Source organism: Lutra lutra, chromosome 14, assembly GCF_902655055.1.
Source record: "Lutra lutra chromosome 14, mLutLut1.2, whole genome shotgun sequence".
Lineage (NCBI taxonomy): Eukaryota > Metazoa > Chordata > Mammalia > Carnivora > Mustelidae > Lutra > Lutra lutra.
Genome location: NC_062291.1, coordinates 2,551,752 through 2,572,512, shown reverse-complemented (window position 1 = coordinate 2,572,512; position 20,761 = coordinate 2,551,752). Strand labels below are relative to the sequence as shown.

At 55.0% G+C, this 20,761-nt stretch overlaps 1 protein-coding gene across 1 annotated transcript in view; it reads right to left on the bottom strand.

The window, feature by feature from the left end:
* The window catches only part of CAPN9 (calpain 9), a 40,596-nt gene extending 29,579 nt beyond the window's left edge, over positions 1-11,017 (bottom strand). The window contains exons 1-3 of the mRNA XM_047703489.1: positions 10,692-11,017; positions 5,030-5,099; positions 1,355-1,473 (exon numbers count right to left, since the gene is read on the bottom strand). Of these exons, the coding sequence (XP_047559445.1) occupies positions 1,355-1,473; positions 5,030-5,099; positions 10,692-10,904 (402 nt within the window). The 5' untranslated portion in view covers positions 10,905-11,017. The remainder of the gene's footprint in view (positions 1-1,354; positions 1,474-5,029; positions 5,100-10,691) is intronic.
* Positions 11,018-20,761: the final 9,744 nt, after the last annotated feature.

The window sequence follows — 20,761 nt, the reverse complement described above, 5'->3', positions numbered from 1 at the left end:
CACTGCGGCGTGGGCTCATTAGCTCTTTGCTCTCCTGAGGGAGGGGCGGGCCGTGGGCTTGTCCTGCGCTTGCAACAGCGTGGTTCTCTACACCGTCCCGTCAACCAGAGGCCGGGGTCTTAGCTTCCCCTTCATCTTCTGTTCCCTCCTTTTTTTTTCTTTTTTTTTTTTTTAAAGATTTTTATTTATTTATTTGACAGAGAGAGATCACAGTAGACAGAGGCAAGCAGAGAGAGAGAGAGAATGGGAAGCAGGCTCCCCGCCGAGCAGAGAGCCCCATGCGGGACTCGATCCCAGGATCCTGAGATCATGACCAGAGCTGAAGGCAGCGGCTTAACCCACTGAGCCACCCAGGCGCCCTTCAGTTCCCTCCTTGACGGGGGGTGGAAACTCTACCACTGATTTGTTTTGGTCATTCACAGAGAGAGAGAGGCTGTGGCGGGGCAAGAGAACCGTTGTGCGAGGCGTGCAAACACGAGGTGAGCGTGTGTGCATAGATGTGTGTGTGCGTGTGTGTCCACGTCCCTGTGTGCGTGTGCTCACACGCGTGTGCACATATCCGCGTGCATGCGTGCACGTGTGTATGAGTGTGTGCATGTGTGTGTGCGCGTTCCTTCTCATTCAGTTGGCCCGAGAGAGACACTGAGGTAAGAAGAAGGAGAAAGTAGGAAAAGGGGAGCAGACGCAGGGGTTCCTGGAGCTGCTGGTTTCCAGCTTGGGGGGAACATTCTGAGCCCCAGTCAGACTGGCCGAGGTTGTGCACGTTTGAAGGAATATTTCTTGGGCTCACAGCAACGGGCCCTAAGAGTTATGCTGGGAGGCCGCACGGCATGGGGCACTACCACCGGCCCCAGCTGGGCTCCCCCGTGGGAGTATCACCCTCCCAGCAAGTGTCACTTCAGGCTTTCTCGGGGGCATTTGGGACTTCGGTCCCGCACAAGCTCTGCGGGGGTAGGTGCTCATGGCCTCGAGGCTTCCCGGAGCAGGTGCAGAGTTGGGGCTGGCCATCTGGGGCGAGCTGGCTCAAGGGATCCTAGAGATGGCCCAGCCCGCTGAGCTGACCTCCTTGCACGTTCACACCTGCGCTGTGGCTGAGGACAGGAGAGAAGCGGAGAGGGGGGCCTCACTCCCAACGCCCCCACTCCCAGATGTCAGCATGTGACTGACGGGTCCCCAATAGGGCCTGTGCCATTCTTCTCGTGCGTTTGGAGGTGACCCCATGACACAGCACGATTTGGGGTGCGGCTCTCACACAGAGAGGTCATTCCTTCCAGGATGACCAGGCAGCTTAAGAGGCCCCTGGCATCGTGCTGGGTCCCAGAGAGCTGACGCCCAGGCCGAGGCTCCCTCTTACCTGGAAGTGGAATATTCCGGCATAACCGGGTCCAAAGCTTTGGTCCTGGGGGATGACCCGTGCCAGAGCTTTCTCGTTCAGCGTCAGGGAGGCGATGGCAGCTAATAGCCAGCAGTCGCCTGCAGAAGGAAAGCCACGCGTCACAGTTTTCATTGCCAATTCACCGTGAATGGAAAATTCTATGCCGGGAGGGGGTGGGGTGTTCCAGAGGTGACCACATCTTTTCCACATTTAGGGAAACGGATGGAATACCAGCAAGTACGTCTGTCCTCCCCTTCTGCCTCCCTTTCTGGCTCTCGCCGTGCCAGGTTTACCACGCACAGCTGTCGTGGTCCGGGGGTGTCAGACATGGGCTCTGTGCTGTTCCAGAGGCTTCCCCGCCACAGGGCCGAGGCTGCGGACCTTAGCATTGGCGGGGGTGCTGCAGCCTGAGAACCTGGGGTCCTCGTGGGCTCGGGGAGTGAGTGCGTTTCTGGGACGGATGCCTCCCCAGAGCACAGACTCCGCGGAGTAAGAGATGAGAGCAGCTTTGGTTACCTCTCATTTTCAAGGTCTGCTGATGTCTGCGGCCGTGACCTCACACTGATACATGGAGAGGACAGCTCCGAAGGGAAGCCAGACATCAGACGGCACTCACCTGGGCTGTGCCAGCATCTGGGACGCATCCCCTCGCCCGCCCTGAGGCTGGGACGGGGACCTCTTATCACGGATGCCCACGAGCCCCGTGCAAGCACCCATCTACCCAAAGGGACCTCTCTGTCTCATCCCAGATCCCTTGGTTGGCAGTTGGTAACACCGTCGTCATTGGAATTCAAGACCCGGCATGCTCAGTGCGGCTTCCTTGGGGTTCCCATTTCTGGAAAATACCATAGAGCCCACGAGCCCTGAATGATTGTTGTACACAGGCAAGAGGGACTTGCAGAGGGTCTAGCACCAGGAAAGTGACTCACAGAGTTGCCCTGCTTCTGGCTTTCCCTAGGGTGTTGGCAACGGGGCACATGCCACTAGTTCCTCAGGCGTCCACTGCTCCTAGCTAATGAGCAGTGATGAGGAGATGCTAATGAGAAGGGAGCCAGAACCTTCCAGGATCCTTTATTCAGCAAACCTCACGGAGTGCCTCCTGGGTGGCAGGGGGGCGGTCCCTGCTCTCAGCTCTGGGGTGGTCCCTGCTCTCAGATCTGGGGTGGTCCTGGAGGGCCAGAGTCTGGGGGGGGGGTGCAGGGGCCTGTTGTGGGCTGACGTCTTCCCTGCCCTCCAAGTTATGGCTTGGCCCAATGTAGGAAAATGCATTTCTTTTCCTAGAGTGCAGTAGCTCAGATCTATTCAGCCAGGAATGCTCTGAGCTTTTGAAGGGAGGATTCGGAAGCCGGTGCTATCCATGCGATGTAAAGCAAAGGGAAAAAAACGCAACAACAAAGCAGTATTGCTTTATCTCTCTGCTGGGCCCGTGGGGATGCATGGCATTGGTCATATCAGTGCTATGGCAGAAGAGGGTTCCCTCTGAAGGTCAGTTCGTCGGGCAGCTGGGTGGGCATGCAGGGAGCCGATGGCTAGCAGGGAGGGGCCGGTAATCGTGTTGGTGGTGTTCTAGCTCTTACTTGGGGTGTCAGGCTCACAGCCCTTCATTTTATTTTCACCCTTCATAGTTTAAATAGATGTTATGTACGATATTTGGAAGTAATAAAAATGTTACAAAGTGGGGCCCCTGGGTAGCTCAGTTGGATAAGCGTCTGCCTTTGGCTCAAGTCATGATCTTGGGGTCCTGGGATCGAGCCCCACGTTGGGCTCCTGCTCAGCAGGGAGTCAGCTGCTCCCTCTCCCTCTGCCCCCACCCCTGCTCACGCTTTCTCTATCTCTCAGATCAATAAATAAAATCTTTTTTAAAAAAAGTGCTACAAGGGGCGCCTGGGTGGCTCAGTGGTTAAGCCGCTGCCTTCGGCTCAGGTCATGATCTCAGGGTCCTGGGATCGAGCCCCGCATCGGGCTCTCTGCTCTGCAGGGAGCCTGCTTCCTCCCCTCTCTCTGCCTGCCTCTCTGCCTGCTTGTGATCTCTCTCTCTCTGTCAAATAAATAAATAAAATCTTTAAAAAAAAAAAAGTGCTACAAAATAATAGTTCTAATCAACACCAACTAAGGTTAAATACGCAGTTGTAATTCCAACTAGACATTTGCACTCATGCCACAGACCAAAACATTGAAACACAAAGAGCTATACAATGCCTTTCTATCGAGTAGCAACATAGGGATGGGAGGCGGGCAGTGAGGGGAGGCAGAGGAAGAATCTGGAGGGAGAGATGAGAGAGGAGATGAGGAGGAGGCAGGCAGAGTCTCCCAGAGCAGGCTTACCCCCAGCAAGTGAAGACCGATCCGAATGTAATTTTTCCCAAAAGGTCTAAGTCATAGCTAGGATGTGTAATTCTATCATCTGTGTACAGCTGACCCTTGAGCAACAAGGGGGGAGAGGCACTGAGCCCACACCCCGACCCAGCGCACAGTACGAAATCCACGTATAACTTCTGACTCTCCTGAAACTCGACAGCCAGTAGCCTGCTGTTGACCAGAGTCCTTACTGAGAACATAAATTCAATTAACACGTATTTTGTGTGTTCTCTCTATTCTGTACTGCATTCCTACGATAGGAATGCAACGAAAAGACAATGTTAGTGAGACAATCATAGGGAAGAGAAAATCCATGGACAGTCGGATGCTGTGTTATCCAAAAAAAAAAAAAAAAAAATCCATGTATAAGTGGACTCGTGTTGTTTGAGGGTCAATGTACCACGGATCTACCCATCGATCGATCATCAACTATCATCACTCTCAGTCTGTGCCTCTGGCTTCTGTGTTTGGTGTGGCTGGTTGGTGAGCATGGAGGCTCCGGTAGGACCCACTGCCACCGTTAGACCCTAGTGGAAACTCAGCAGCAGGACGGGCCTCATAAGCTTGCAGCAACGCTGGTGGTTTTTTTTTTTTTTATTTTTTAGGAGGTTTTTTTGTTTTGGTTTGTTTGTTTGTTTTTTCCCACGGGATAAAGATAGACTCAGTCCAATTTTGGACTAAATATGACATGCCAGACCCACTTAAACAGACTCGGGGGGCACTCTCAAGGCCTATTTTAGGAAGGAGACTGTGACGCTCCCGGAGGGGGGTCCTCCAAAGCCTGAGCCCCCTGGAGGGCAAGGTGGCATAATGGTTTAGAGCAGGTTCAGATCCTGACTCCAAGCTATCACTCCCATGACTGACACTACTCAGCCTCCCTCTGCTTCAGCGTCTCCTCTGTCAAATCGGAAGGGTGATGGGACGGTGACCTGGAGACTGAGCTAATGCATGCGAGTATGAGCTGTGTCACGCTACGGGGAGCTGGACCAGAGCCGCGGGGTCGCTCTGTTCTCTGTGAGCCGAGCCCCACGCGGCAGGCGTGTCCACCCCCAGGGGCCCAAGAGCGCAAGGAGCCTGGAGTCCAGGGGGCTCCATCCAGGGGAGCAGACGGGCAGACTGGGAGGGAGGACAGGAGGAAGTAGCGGGTGGTAGCGGGGACATCCCCCCAGACCCTATGCCCCTTGGGTTTCCGGGGGGTCCCATGCTGCTCTTGCTGTAGGGGCAGCTCTGAGGCCCCGTCCTGCTTTCCCCCAGGGTGCTCGCCCCCCACCCCGTGCTCCTCCCCCTCACACTCACCAAGCTCCCCCTGGCAGATATCGGTCCTGGTAGCTCCTCCGAGAATGAATTCTGGGTTTTTCACTATTTCCTGGAAGAACAAAGGTGTTCTAAGTAGTGTGTGATTGGAGCGGGCTCAGGGTCTCCTTTCTGGGAGCAGAGGGCTTTTCCTGTATCCGATGCTTTCCCGGTGGAGCGTGCCACAGACCTGGGCCTGGCTCTGGTCGATCCCCCCTCGAGGGAGAGATCCTGGGCAGCCCCTCCACGCCAAACAACCAGCTCCTGCCGTGCCCAGTTGCAAAGCAGGACCGTGAACTGAAGACCCCCATTGCCGCTCAGGCCCCGCTAGCATTCAGGGCGGGGAGGCGCAGCGCGGCGGTGCGGGGTGTGGGTTCGAATCCTGACTTTCCACTGCGGGCGCTGTGCCCTCTGTGGGCTTCAAATTCCTCCTCTTAAAATGAGGTAATACACACACCACGGACCAGTGCCCGGGATCAAACACCAACTCATGCTCGCCCACCCAACTCCGTGTGTTTTTAAATTATGCACCATATGTATACACACATACATGTATGTACATGTATGTGTGTATACATATACGTACATACACGTTTATACATATACATAATTATATTATTATGTGTACACAATTACTTACATATACTTATAGAGGAACATGCATGAAGCATTAACACAAAAGCATTTGAAAGCGATTATGTAAAATTCAGATGTTCTTTGCATTTCGCTGAGGCATGAGTCTCTTTTCACCGGCAGGGACTAAGGCAAAGAGCGAGAGAGAGTCCCTGCCCTCCCGAGCTGCTGAGGGACTGGGGGACCAGACAATAGACACGTGTCCGGACATGGGTCCCACAGCGGCAAGTACCAGGATGGAAAGTGACGGTGTGGGACGGGGGCTGGGTGAGCTGGAGCCATCAGGGAGGGCCTCTCAGGGATGTGGACAATTGAGTAGGGAGTCCTGAGAGGGCCAGGGGAGAGGAAACAACAAATCATCAGGCATGGAGGAAAGTTCTGGCAAACAGCGGCTGCTTGGTCATTTAATAGGCTCCGAATGCAGGCGGAGTGAGAGGCCTTTCCCACCCCTTTCCAGAAACAAGACTGGAGGCAGAAATCCTTACCAGCACCTGGGTGGTGCCCCAGGGGACAGCTCTGCCCTGAATGGTCTTCCTCAAGCTCTCCGGGACCCTACTTCTCCTCTGGTCTCTGTCCCAAGGTATCAGCAGGAGGATGGCGATTTCTTTGCAGGAAGAAATTTTGTCTTAAGACAAAGAGCTAAAGGGTAAGATGATGGGGTTCTCTCTGAGGCCCCCAGGGTGGGGTCAGCCTTGTGGAGCAACGGCTGTCCCGAACGTCTGCCCCGATAGCACTGCGGGGGTTATGTGTGCTTCCAGTATTTCAGTAAACTGGGCCAGGAGAATCTGTGAACCCTGCCATCGTCTCCCCATAAACCCAGACATGACAAAGGTCCGACTGACACCCTGAGTGCCGGCTCCTCCAACCTGCCCTTAGCTCCAGGTGTCCGGGAGCCGTGTCACCGGATGACCCTTATCTCCAGAATGGCAGGCAGGGCCGTGGATGGTGATGGGGGCAGCTCCTCTGTGCCAGGCTCCCAGCGGGTGCAGACCCTTTCACACGGCTCTCTCCCCGTTCCTGGAGGCCCGTCCCCCGGGTGTTTGCAGGTGGCTCCGAGCCAGGCCAGTGGGAAGGTGCAAACCAGGAAAATGTGCTCCCCGCAGGAGCCCTCCCTGAGCCGCAGAGGGCTCTGGGCCTGCCATCTAGCTTCCCCAGGCTTGGTCTCCTTGGACCAATGTCCAAAGACATTGGAATGTCTGCCTTGGACATTCAGGGCCAGGCGCACAATGTGCATTGGAGCTCCTGCCTCCAAGAGCCCCCCAGGAGCTTTCAGCAGCCAGCCCCTAACAGCAGCGCGTTGTAGGGCCCTAGCCAGACAAACTCCCACCGCCATGGCCCCCATCCCTGTTGCGGACGGAAGATGGACTCTGGAGGCTGGCAGATCCTGCCCAGCAGGCTGTGACAGACGCTGGGCCTCTCGGAGGCCAGATGGGCTGTGGGCGAGGAGACCCCCCCCCCACCGCTGCCCCCCATCCCTCCCCTGCCTTCAGCTGGCCCATCCCGCCAACGGCACCAACTGTGCCTGCAGCTGCCACCGCCTCTCGGCTCCACCTCGCAGCTAGCTGCTCTCGCCCAGGAGAGTTTCATCCCATGGCCTCAAACTGCGGACGGATGGAGAAAAGTGCAAAAGGAGAAAACCCGGAGGCTCTTATCAAGTCAGCAGGAATTGGCTATTGGGGCTGCAGTGGTGGGACGGCCCGAGGCGTGGTAGACGCAGGGGTCTGTCCTGAGCTCCTGGGAGTGAGCGAATTCGCGTCTGGTTGCCGGGTTCCGAGAATGTGTGCGCATGTGGCCGTGCCGGCCGACAGACGTGGGTCTCCCGCCCAGGGAGCGTGTGACTCCTGTAGGCAAGCGCCTGTATGGTCCCCACATCCGTCTTGCACATGGAACGGTTCTGCGTGGATTCTGGATGCATTGCATGGGTGCCGGGGCCGTCCCGCATGTGTGGTACGGTTGTTCTTACGAGATACTGTTTGGGGGCTCGAGGATGAGGGTTCCCTGCTTCGGTCCTGTGACAGGAAGATCAGAGGCGTCTTGACAAACCTGGAGTGAATCTAGGCCAAGGACTAGGTGGCCTGGAAAGTTCCCTCTTGGGGCCTTTCTAACAATTTGGGAAAGACTGGGGGGGGTGCTGTGAAGGCGTGTGGGGACCCGGGGCTGTCTCTGGAGGCACAGAGGAAGTAGCAGGGTTGTCACACAGAGACGAGGTACAGGGTCGTCTCAGCTACAGGCCACCGTGTGCACAGGCTGCCAGGGAGCCGTCAGCCTGGGCTAGCAAGGAGCTATCCTGGGTTTAGGCTGAGAAGTTAGGGAGGGAATTGCCTAGAAGGAAGCAGAAGGATGCAGGCAGGCGAGGAGTCGAAGAAGGCCAAAGAAAGCTCTTAGCAGAGGAATTCAGGCTGTGGGTCCAGGAAGCCAGGCCCCTGGCTGGACTGCACTGTGGCTGTCTGGACCCCAGACCCACTCCTCCCCACTCCGACACACAGCTCTTTCCGTGAGGCCTGCTGGAGGGGAGTTCACCTTCTCTCCCAGCAGAACCTGTCGCCCCACCACCACGGCAGGCCCCCAAGGTCTCCCCCTCAGTGCACACCTTGCCCTGGGCTTCCTGGAGGGTGAGCCCGGCGGCCCGGTGCCCTCTGCTGTCAGCTTGACTTTTCTGATCCGGCTGCTCTGGAGCTCACTCCCCCACCCGGGAGCGCAGTTGTGTTTGACAAGAAGGTGGTGCTGCAGGAGGTCACCCCGCCCCAGGGTCCCACTGGGCAGCTCCGCACTTGCTGCCCAAACAGGCAAACCCTAGTGCCGGGAAGATAAGGAAACAGCACCCAAGCCCCAGAGGCCTTCTGGAGGGACACTGGCAACTCGTACCCTTTCCTTCCTGCGGCTGCCCACCCGCCTACCAGGGACCCCGGACCCCGTCCCGCAGGAGAATCTCAATCTTCACCCCCATCCGCCTCCTGTTCCCTATTCCACACACGTCTGTAAGAAGTCTGCAGAACGCCTAGCCCTCAGATTGCAAACAGATAGGTGTGTTTCTGGGAATGAGGACAGAAGGGACCGTCTCAGGGGCACACAAAGTGACAGGCAGGACGGTTCTGAGAATGAATCTGTGGGAAGGACAGCAACAGCAGACTTGAGTTAAGGTAAATAAGGAAACCATTTTGCCCCTGGCTGGGGGTGGAGGGCAGGCAGGACGGCCTCACCCATCCTTTGGGGCAACCCCGAGAGAGATCAGTAGTGGGGAGGACCACCTCCTAGAGCTGAGATCTGGGACTCTGGACTCCCTCAGGCCCCGGGGCCCTCACTCCACTGCACAAGTGGGAACAGCGGCATTGTTCACGCTGGCCTGTGTGCACACCGCTTTCCTGTAGGAGAAATTCCAGCTTTGGCAAGAAGGGGAGTGGCATGCAGGGGCAGAATTACACGTTAAGCCAGGGGGTGGCTGTGCAGACCACAAGGCAGGTGCCTTCCTCCACCCGGGAGGGGTCAGTATCTGGTTACCATTAGAGTAGTAGTGACCACGTCAAGGACACTTACTTACAGGCTCCTTTCTGCCTGCTCTACACGTTAACAAAGTAATCCTTGCAACAGCCCTACAGGGAGGCAGCATTGTGACCCCCATTTTGTGGAAGAGGAAAGTGAGGCTGTGGGACCCGCCAGCAGTGGGGAAAGGCTCGGCGCGTTCCCTCTGTTGGGGATGCTGAAAGAGCCACCTCTTCCAAGGTCATGGCTTTCGGGGGTACCGCATCCTGTGACTCATCCGTGAGGGGCACAGACACAGGTGTCGCTGTCACCCCGACATGAGACGACTCTGAGGGTCCATCCCAGCTCCAGAGCACCCCGTGCAGCTGGCTGAGGGCTTTATGGGACCACTTAGGGACCGTTTAGGACAGCCCAGAGCCTCCTCTGGCCACTCCTGCTCCCCGTCCGGCTGCAAGTGTTAATCCTGACAAAGTCCGTGCTAAACGGATTCATGTCCTTACGGGCACTGCTTGTGTGGGCTCCGGAGAGGAGGTCATGTAGCCGTTGGTGGCATTGCTCTGGGGTGACACCTGTCATAGCTATCATGCCATCAAGCTGCCACCTGCTGCAGACGGCTGCTGGATACTGGGTCTACACTGGTTGTTACTGTTCCCACTTCACTGGGGAGGGGACTGCGGCTCAGAGAAGTTAAGCGCCAAGACCACTGTCAAGGGACAAATCAGTGGCAGGGTGGGACCAGCACTCAGGGGCTCACCTTTCGTCCAGCCCTCTTTGCACTCTCCTTGTCCATAGCAACCTGCCTAGGAGCCCGCCCAGAAGGTGTCCCCACCTGGAAGGAATGACAGCCCGTGGTGCCTGGGGTGGGCGGAGATCAAGGCCTGACTAATCCAGCACAGCAAATATTGACTCCAGCTGATGCCCGAGGACTGTCACCTCCAGGCGGTTGGGGGTGGGGCAGCTTGGACGTTGCCCCCCTTCTGGGAAGGGGGATGCGTGGCTTGGGGAGAGAGGCCCTGCTTCCGAGTGTTCCATCCATCCCATGGGTCTTGAGCACTTGCGGCATGACTGTCCCTCCACGCTGAGCATCCGGGCTGCAGCAGAAGCCACGGGACGCCCCACGTGTATCCCAGCAGCCTCAGCACATGGGGCAAGACTGCCTCCCACCCCTCCCTGCGTGTTTGCCTTTGGGTTCCCATGGAATGTGTCCCCTGAGACTTGTATCCCACTCACCGCTTAACGACAAGCCCGTCTCTGGCTCTGGGCCTCAGTCCTGGGCTCACGTCAATGGGAGGCAGAGAGCTGGGGGTGGGGCGTAGCCAGACTACCTAGGCACTACCTGAGCATCCCTGGCTTGCTGATGCCCACTGCGTGCCATTCTCTCTGCAAATGGCACAGCATCTCGACAGGAGACCTGGCACATGTGCATGACAGATGTGTCTGTGTGTAGCCCCCCTGCCTGGCCTCACCTCTCCTTGCTCCCCTCTGCCATGCTGCTGAGCCCACACCCTTGCCTGGCATCCCCTGCCCCCCCGCCACTTCCTCTTGTACTCACCCCTGGCCGTTTCCACACGAAGGGGATCTGGGGCCTCTCGCTGTAGAAGAGAGAAGAGTTGTCGGCTGGGAAGTCTGCATCCTCGAAGAGGACACCCTTCTGCACGCATGCCTGCCTCAGCTGCTCGAAGCTCAGGCCGGAGGAGTGGGTGATGCGGGCGTCCTTGGGAACCGGGTGCTTCTGGGGCCCTGGGGCCCGATAGAGGTAAGGCATGGCTGTTCCCCTGCTGGTGGGCTCCAGTCGACGATAGGTGGGAAGAAGCAAGATGAATGTGCCAGTCGGGAAGGAGCCGGCTCAGGGAAACCAGGGCTCGGTGGCCCTTGGCCTCTTCCTGTTTGCCTGGGAACCTCCCTGCCAAGGCTGAGATGAGGCGCGCCCTGATGGCAAACATAGAGAGAGCTCTGCCTTCCCTGGGCGCCTGCAGACCCAGAGGGAGCAGTCAGCCTGGATCGACTCCAGGCAGAGGCGGCAAACTCTTCTTAATGCACTGGGGAGAGTCCGCGGGAGAGAGAGGATTGCTTTATGGGAAAAGAGAGCAAGAAACCAAATCAGTCTGGGAGGTGGCAGGCAGCATTTGCTTTGCAGGAGGAGAGTGTACTGTGTGGTCTTGAATCCCATCCGAGGTCAGAGAGCTGCAGGGTTTGTAGTCAGAAGGGAGCTTAGGGAACCATCATGGCACTCATTACATGAACAGAGCTTACCCAGCGCTCTCTCTGACCACCTCATCTTGATTTAGAGCAGGGGTCCGCTAACTTTTTCTGAAAAGAGCCAGTTAGTTAATATTTTCGGCTTTGTGGGGTCATACGGTCTGTGTTGTAACTACTCAACTTTTTGGGTTGTAGCACAAAAGCAGCCATGGATGCTATGTGATGAATCAGCATGGCTATGTGCCAATAAAACTTTATTTACAAAAGCAGCTGGGGGGCCGGATGTCGTCCAGTTGGCATGTGGCGGCTGACCCCTGATCGGGTGGACTCACAGAGGACGTCAGCTCCTCCTCCAGGGTACGGATGCCTCTGTTCTCGAACATTCCAGGCAAGAGGTGTTGGGAAACATTTGCAAAAGCAGATATCATATGAGTAAAATTCTCTGTCCTGTAAAACTCTACAAACAGGATTTCACATTTGAGAAGAAATGAGGTTTAGAGGTTGGAGGCTGAAGTTTAATAAAAATATTAGCCGCCATGTGGTACCCCTGGTCTTCTAAGCACCTTACAACGATGCCCCTATGATTCTCCAGCCAGTCACAGTGGGTGTCGGAGGCACAGGGCCTTGAGTTAGTGGGTGTAGTTAAAAGCCCATGACACGAGTTTTTATAGGACCTCCCAGTTCCCAGGAATGTTCCTTTAGTTCCACACACTTCCTGTCGAGTGGATCCTGCGTGCTGTGTTTCATAGAGAATGTGTAGACATTGACTGGTGACATCTGGGGAGAACTCCCAGGTTTGCCTGGGGTGACCTTGAGCAAAGAAGCCGTGCCTGTTTTCTCGGCATGAGTCAGGACAACGGGGCCCTCTAGGGCTGCAGGGGGTTATGGGATCAAAGCAGCCTGTGGAGTCCGGGCAGGGTCAGCGGCTGTGGATTCCTCCCATCCCTGTCCTCACTGTCCCCTGCCCCATCCGACAGACGTGGGCTCTCATGACCTGACTTCGCAACCTCTTTTGTTGTGTCTCTTTGTTTGCACAATAAAAGGTTCTGGAATGATTCTGTGCCAGAAACAGGGGAGCTGCCCGGAGTCCTGCGTCCCGCTGCCCTGCAGATAGCTCTGTTTAGAAATGATTAAGGACAAGAGCCAGGGAGACTGGTGTGACAGCAGAAGGGCCCACCATTTCTGGATCATTTCCAGGAAGTGATCAGCAACCTCGGTTTCTGAGAATTTCCTCCTCAAATGCCCCAGTGAGGCGGAAAGGGAGCTTGACGTGAAATCTAACAGCAGGAGGCGTCACGAAGGGTCTGCTTCATGCCAGACTTTCCCCAGGCTCCGGGAACCCGTGTCCTTATTCCGTCCCTGTTACAAAACCCTCTCTGGGCAGGAGTCTTTCCACTTGGTCTCGCCTGCGGACTGGAAGAAGCAGACTTTTTCCTGAAAGCCTGTTCTAGTTACTGGGAAATTAGAGAGCACGTTGCCATTTGTGACTACCGCGAAAACGCCTCTGCGTGGGAAACACACTGAAAGCGCTTAGCAATCCGCAGCCTGTTGGGGTTCGCCTTGCACTCTGCTCCCCAGGACCGTGGTCCCACCGGGGGAGACAGGACTGAAGCCAGGACCCTGCCCCAGTGCTCCTGTCTGCCTGCGGGGCCTCAGGTGTTACTACCTGGTCAGCCTTCCTGACCCCTCCCAGCTCCATCCCTTGGGACGAGCCATGGCCAGGGTGCAGGCAGGAGGATTACCCACCCCCACCTCCCGCAGTGCTCTGGGCTGATGCTCCTGCAGCGCTCATTGGCCTGGCTCAGGGCTGCATCTGAGCACCTCCGAGCCTGCGCCCGGCTCCGCCTGGCACGCTGGCTGGGTTCAGAATATTGGACCAATGCCTCAGGAAAGCAGACACCGTTCTTGAGACTCTCGGTTTAATTTTCCAAACCTTCGCTTCTTCTCAGGATGGAAAAGGGTTAGAGGAACGTCAGCCACACCGCCTGGAGGCCCGGCGGGTGCGCACACCTCCTCCAGGCAGGCCCCCCTCACACCCCCTAGGAAACGCTCTGAACACCTCAGAGAGGAAGGTTCGTGGGTTTGCCTGCGGGAATGGGGTGCATTTCTTGGAATGAGCTCTGTCTGCTTGTCACCAGCTGAGAGAGAGACCCGGGTGGCTTTGAGCCCCATGAGCTTCATGGGGACCATTCATCATTTGGGCTGTATCTTCTTCCCCTTGACAGGAACAATGTGCTGGAGTGAATTCTAAATTAATTGATCCTTACCAGGGCCTCAAGGGGCTTACTGGTTCTTCCCTTCCACACCCCTGGCTTGCACTGAGTATGTTTTGTTTTCCTTTCTCCACAGTAAGCCCAGATGGGTTTGTGCAGCAGAGGGATGAGAGGAGCATGTCTGGGGTGGGGGTTGGGAGGAGTCTCACCCGGTGTGCAGCCACTTTGCCCGAGGACTCCAGTAGCCTTGGACACTGCAGCAGGGCAGACCGACTCTCCCTCTCCAGGACTTGCCAAGTGCACACACCGAACCTGATCCTGCCACGGGGCCTGTCCTGTGTTCTGTGCCTGGCTTAGCAGTGCTGGGGGCTGTGTGCAGAATGGTTGGGGAGGCTGGAGGAGGAGCCCGGAGGGGAGGGGAGCCAGGGCGCATGACCTGGTGTCCAGGGGAGAGGGGCCGTGGCTTAGGGCAGGGATGTTAGGAAAGCAGGTGAGAAGGGGCAGATTCTCTTAGCAAAATGACTGTCAGGGCTTCTTTGTGGGGCGCTAGGTTGGGGCTTCCTGCTCCCAGACCTGAGTCCAAGGACGGAAGAGGGACAGACCGGCAAGTTCAAAAAACTTTGGATATGCTGGCACGAAAACGCCCTCCTCCCTGCTGGTGGGAGGATAGAGAGTAAACTCTCATAACCTTTTTGGAGAATTGTTGATTAAAATCTATCAAAATAACAAATGCCTGGACCCCCGACCCTGAGCCAGCTGTTTCCTCCTAGCAACGTCCCCCGCAGATAAACCCGTCCCCCTGAAACACTTTCCAGCTTGTTCAGTTCATTGCAACACTATTTACTGTAGAGAAAAGTTGGGAAGCCCTTAGGGCCCACTCTTAGGGCCACGATAAAAAATTACGGCCCAGTTAACTGTGCAACGGAACACCGTGTGGCCAACAGACGGGAACGAGGGGATTCCACGCTGACAGGGATGTTTGATGGAAAGGTCCCCGTGCAGCGTGGTGTGCAGAGTTGGCCACCGTTTGTAGAGAAACAGGGAAGAGAATATGCTTTTCTAGCTGCAGAAGAAGTTCTTGGAAAATACACCCGGCATTAGCAAGAGGATCCCCTTTTCTGGGGTTTGGACTGAGTAAGCAGGGGCTAGGGTGTCCGGAGACTTCTCTGTATGCCTTTTTATAGGATTTTGTACTTGTAACCTTATAGATGTACTCAGATGAATTTCTTTCTAAGTTTGAGATGTTGAGGTCCAGTGGGCGGTTAGATAGCGAGGAGGACTGCAGACGTCGTGGAGAGCACCCCTGTCCTCCTATCTGAGCGACCGAGTCCCTCTGGCTGCACGGACCTGGCGCGGTGCCTCCCCTCAGTAGGATGCTCTCCACTCTCCCCCTCCCGACTCTCCTAGCGACCCCTCCTCATACGTGACCCTGTGCCCCAGCATGTACCACCCACTGTGTGTGCGAAGGGGCTTGGGCTGGGATGGGGGCCTCGGAATTCATGCACCACGCCCCACGTGTGCAGAAATGGAATTTCTTCTCTTCTGGTGCCTACGCCCCGACGGGCCTTGGGACTGCCGACTGCCCAGAGCACCCTGTGATCTTGCCCCTTTGCGGGGCGCTCTAACACACGGAGTTCAAGGCCACTTTTAAGTATTATTGGCTTAGTCACTCTTTTGGCCAAAACTGAGTCCTCTTGAGGTAAGCACTGTCTCCAGGATCTCTACCCCAGTCCACTTTTCTCCCCGGGGAGGGGGGTGGCATTTGGGCACACGGAGGGAAATGGGCTTCTTTGGTACCAGAACCAGACCAGAGGTCCCCAAGTCTCCTGGCCTGTGGTGGATCCGTCCTCCTCCCCTGGCCCCAGGGGACTTTCTTTCTAAGGTGGGAATGACCCACGTGTCACCATAGACTTCGAAAAGTCTAGCTTGAAGCTCAAAGCCAAGCAGGGATGTCTTCATTCTAGAGGGCCTCTGTTTCCCCTCCCTTCGTCTCACTGCCAAGAAGTTGAGGCTCAGGAGTGGTGGTCACGAGGGCCACCCCCGTCTCCTAGAAGGTGCGAGCTGGTGCTCCCTCTGTCACCTCCCAGGTTCACACCGGGAAGCCTGGGTCCCAGGTGAGATTCTCACTTCCTCCCCCAGGCCGTGTCCTCACCAGAACGGCTGGCATTCCAGCATCCGGCTACCCACCCTTCCTCCCCAGTGGGCCACCCACATTGACGTCACATCACAGGGCAGGCGGTCACTAGCAGGCACCCAGCACGAATCTTTCCCAGATGCTCTTTGCAGTCTCTGTCCTCAGTTGTCTGAGTGCAGAGAGCGTGCCGCTCAGAGATGCGTGCTGATCAGCTCCGGATAGTCCCCTTGGGTTCCCAGAGCTGCTCATGCTGCCTGCGCTGCCCTTGGCTGCAGCCTTGCTTTCTGGCTTGGTTGTGGAATACGGTTTCCTCCAAGGCCTTGTCGTCCCAAATAAGCACAAGGCTCCTGCTCTACAGCCCAAGGTGACACTGTCGAAATGGCCTTTGCATTCCTGAGAGGTTTCACTCTTTGAAATTTCAGCGTGGGGGCACCTGGGTGGCTCTGTTGGTTAAGTGTCTAACACTTGGTTTTGGCTCAGGTCGTGATCTCACGTCGTTGAGATCGAACCCCACCTGGGGCTCCACCGTCCGCGTGGAGTCTGCCTCATATACTCTCTCCCTCTCCCTCTACCCCTCTTTCTCACTCTCTCTCTGTCAAATAAATAAATCTTTAAAAAATAAAAATAAAATAGTAATAAAATAAAATAAAATAAAATAAAATTTTGGTGTGGAAGGAACACGGATATCCTTGGCTTCCTTCTGTGGACCCTCTGATGCCTCTGTCTCTGCAATTTGGTCTCATTTCCAGAGGACAGCTTCCCGGCCTCCCTCGGGGCTGCTACATACAGATCCTAGGATGCCCTGAACCCTAGGCCCAGCAGAATGGACCTCCACTCTCCGTGGTTTAGCAAGCAAACATCCCAACTTGATTTTTGAAAACCTATGCGTCTTGTCGCCTCTTGCCCTGGAACCCCCATTCCCATCCAGTAGTAAAAATGGGATTTACATTTTGCTATGTGATACTCTTTCATTTTAAAAGGGTCTCTTTTTTTTTTTTTTAATTTTTAAAATTTATTTTCAGCGTAACGGTATTCACTGTTTTTGCACCACAGCCAGTGCTCCATGCAATCCGTGCCCTCTCCAATACCCACCACCTGATTCCCCCAACCACCCCCCCACCCCTTCAAAACCCTCAGATTGTTTTTCAGAGTCCATAGTCTCTCATGGTTCATCTCCCCTTCCAATTGCTCTGCCAACTAGCCGTCCACTTCAGCGCTCAAGCACCCTCTGAATCCGTCTCTCCGCACTCAATGGTCTTCTTCTCCCTTCTTTCCAACAGGGGCACCTGCAGCAGCTGGGGAGGTGGGGAGTTGTGGGGGGGTGTCTGACTTATCTGGGGCATTGGGGCGGGGCCTCTGGGGCCCTGGGAATTCACCTCTTTTCTCACTGAGTTTGCTGCTGGAGGTTGCGTTTCGATTTTTTTTTTTTTAATTTTTATTTATTTACTTGACAGACAGAGATCACACGTAGGCAGAGAGGCAGGCAGAGAGAGGAGGGGGAAGCAGGCTCCCCGCTGAGCAGAGAGCCAGACGCGGGGCTCGATCCCAGGACCCTGGAATCATGACCTGAGCTGAAGGCAGAGGCTTTAACCCACTGAGCCACCCAGGCGCCCCGCGTTTCGATTTTTTATCGTGGACGATGCTTTGTAATTCCCCGGGGGTGTAGCATGGCTCCATTTTTCCCTGGTGGAAGCCCCTCCACTGGGGTCTCTCCGGGCCCCCTCAATCTCTGGCCCTCGGTTCCCTTTCCCGGCTGGGCTCTCAGCTCCTGCAGCCACCCCAACACGTCCCCTGCCTGCTCAGGACAATGCCAGGGGAAGTGACTCTTGAGTCTCAGCCACGCCTCCCCCGCCAGCGGAAATTGACATGTTTGGGCTGCGCAGTGTCATTTGAACCCCCTTCTTCCAACTGGAGGGTTTCAGAAATCCCATTTCATAAATCCCATCTCCCAGGGATGGGAACAGAACTTATTCCCGGGTCTTCCTGGCTGTCCGGGGCTGCATGACTCAGGCTCTGCTCCTCAGAGGTCCCCACGTGAGACTGATTCAGAGCGAGAGCTGGAGAAGCAGGAGAGAAGGAACTTGTTTCGTGTGTTGTGAGAGCGAGGCGGTGGTGGAGGCACTCTGGTCTTTAGGGTCTGCGTGGGAAGCATTTGGTGTCTGTGTGTCAGCATCCTGTGAGCCTCTAGCATGTGGGCCTGAGGAACGAGGTCTCTGCCGGCGAGTGACCGTGGAGTTGACCTTTCTCCAAAGCAGCCCCAGGATGGCGCTGAGAATCACTGCTGGCTTTGTTCATCCCACGCCTGGGTCGCTGGCTTCCCTGGAAACCGTGACCTCCCTCTACCCTTTAATAAACGTTCTGCTTTAAGTAGCAACTGTTGCTTGCGACGAGGAATTGTGGGCACCCTTGGCTTGTTTCCATGTGATCTTCAGGTCCTGGGATCTGAGCAGGCTTGCAGGCTTCCCTCTACCCAAACAGCCTTGGTGCCCTTCTTGTCCGGGACCCACAGGAGCCCCTGTGAGGCCGTCTGCCCCGCGGATGCACGCAGAACCTGGTGCACGGCATACTGGTTTCAGAGTCTCCTGCAAACATCTGGAAGTGTTTCCTCCATTGCTCTCTCTCTCTCTGCAGGGTTAACCAAGACGAGTCTTAGGGCGGGTGGAGGCAATGACTTCAGACATGGGAGCTCCGTTCTCACCTTCAGCTTCTCCCCCACCCCCACCAGCCCGGCCTGGGACTCCTGTTCTGGTCCTGAGAACTCCTCTGGTACCACATCCACAAGCCTGCTAGTGTTCTGCTGGGCGGGGGAGGGGCCGCAGGGAGAAAGGGTACAGCCCTCTCGGCAGGCCGGCCACAACCATCCCAGCTCCATTGTCTCCTTCCGAGCCGGCTCACGGCCAAACAGCAGAGCCCACCCAGAGCAGGACAGCCCAGCTGAGCCTCATGTAAAAGGCCAGCCACAGACTCATGGAAAACACATGTTCTGTAAAGCCCTTAAGCTGCAGGGGGTTTGTTATGCAGCAAAAGCTCACCGACACACCTCCCATGAGACCGTAACTATGGTGGGATGAATGGGACGGTCATGAGGCAGTCTCGTAACTGAGCATGACTGGGGGCAAAAATACACTGGTTTGGGATTTAGTGTTGAAAAAATACCCCTGTTACACACCTTTTTCTAAATCAAATTACACTTGGTCTGAGCTGCCAGTCTTCAGAACTGATGGAAAGTGTCCGTTCAGTGAGCTTTGGGGATGGCTCCATCCAGGGTTGCACAAGCACTCCCCAAGGAGATGCAGGAGGCCGTGGGGGCTCGTACAGGGTGGTCCCTGGCATTGCTGGGGCCTCCTGGCTTGGATGAGGACGCAGCACGTGAGAGCTAGAGAGGCTCCTGTGCTTGTGGCATTGGCCCCGTTGGCTCTGTGAGGGTAGACATTGTCCTGACCCTAATTCCTCTGCAGAAGATCTGTTGTCCCAGCTACTAATCCTCCCCTGATTTTCCCCTAGAGCACTGAGGAAACATAGATTAGGGGGAGTCTGGGAGACTCCTTCCCTCCTTTCCAGAGATGCTATGGGGGTTTTGTTCTGGGTCTGAAGGATCCTTCCATCCTAAGCCCAAGCACCATGTCAGACACCCTCTGATACACCAGAGCAATTATCCCAGAAGATCCCAGCAGAACACTCAACTGTCCTGGATCGTCCCCAATCCAGAAGTCTTCACCATTATACAGCCTGTCCCAGGGTCCTGGGGTCAGTCCAGCCTAGCCTCGAAGACAGCCCTCAGATTTACTATGAAATCAAGCAAGACCCTGGACCTTGATTTTACTTTGAGTTCACATCTAGGGAGGTTGGAGTAAGGGAGGCCCAAAGCTCCAGGGAGCCCGTTGGCAGAGACTTTGCCAACAAGTCACGTGGCTCTGGGCATGAATAATGTAGAGTATTGTCCTGAAGCAGTTTCTGCCATGTAGGAGGAAAGACAGTCACTAGTAGTTTGTGATGTTTTCCTGTAGCAAAAAGAGATGGAATACAAAAGAAAAAAGGAAAAAGAAAGAAAGAAAAAAAATCATTGTAGAGATTTTTATATTCTCCACAACATTGCTGGGTTTATTAAAATAATTAATATAATTACAAATATCTCATGGGAGCTCTCTCCTGCATCATACAGTCCAGCTGCATATGCAGTAATTGACATAGATTTTATTTAATTCTCCCCCCCTTTTTTTTTTGCGGTGAAGGTTTATCTTCAGCAACTCTTCAGGCGTCTCATCTTTTGTTACTTCTCATTCCGTCTTTTTGACACACCATTTTCAGATTCTCATAAATGGTATTCTCCCACGTTGGGAAGGCGCCATTAGGCAGCAAACACATGCTACTTTCGCCCGGATGAATGGCTCAGGAAAAGAACTATTTGTCTCCTTTGAGCTAATGGCTTTCATAAAATCTCATAACAATCCTTATGCTCCAGCTTTCGGAAGGATTTATTAGCTTAGGCTCCCATGAAAAGGGAATTTATAAAGTCACTGACTGTCAGTCCTAGCTTGGAGGACACCAAGGAACACAAGAATTGTTCATTTTGGATAGGACTTTTTTCATCTGAGTACTATGATATGAACGAATATGGTCATGGGTTCGATTATTATAACTAATGTATAAATATAGTTTCCTGTTTAATTTAGGCAATTACAAACTGTGGGAGCTGGTGGGATGCAAAACCGTTTCACGATTTTGGAGAATAGTCTAGTCGTTCCTGAAATGGTTACACCTAGTTACCATGTGACCCAGCAATCCCAGTCCTAGACATATCCCCCACCCCATGAAAATATATGTCCACACGAAACCTTGTTCATGGGTGTCTGTAGCAACATTATTCATAATGGCCAAAAGGTAGAAAGAATGTGAACCAACTGATGAGTGGATAACCAGAATTTGGGATGTCCATGCGGTAGAATATGGGCGAGTCAAGACAAGGAATGAAACCCTACAGACGCCACAACATGGAGGAACCATGAAAACATTATGCCCCCATGAAAGAACCATCACAAAAATCCATGTATTAGATGCTGTGGACTGAAGAATGTC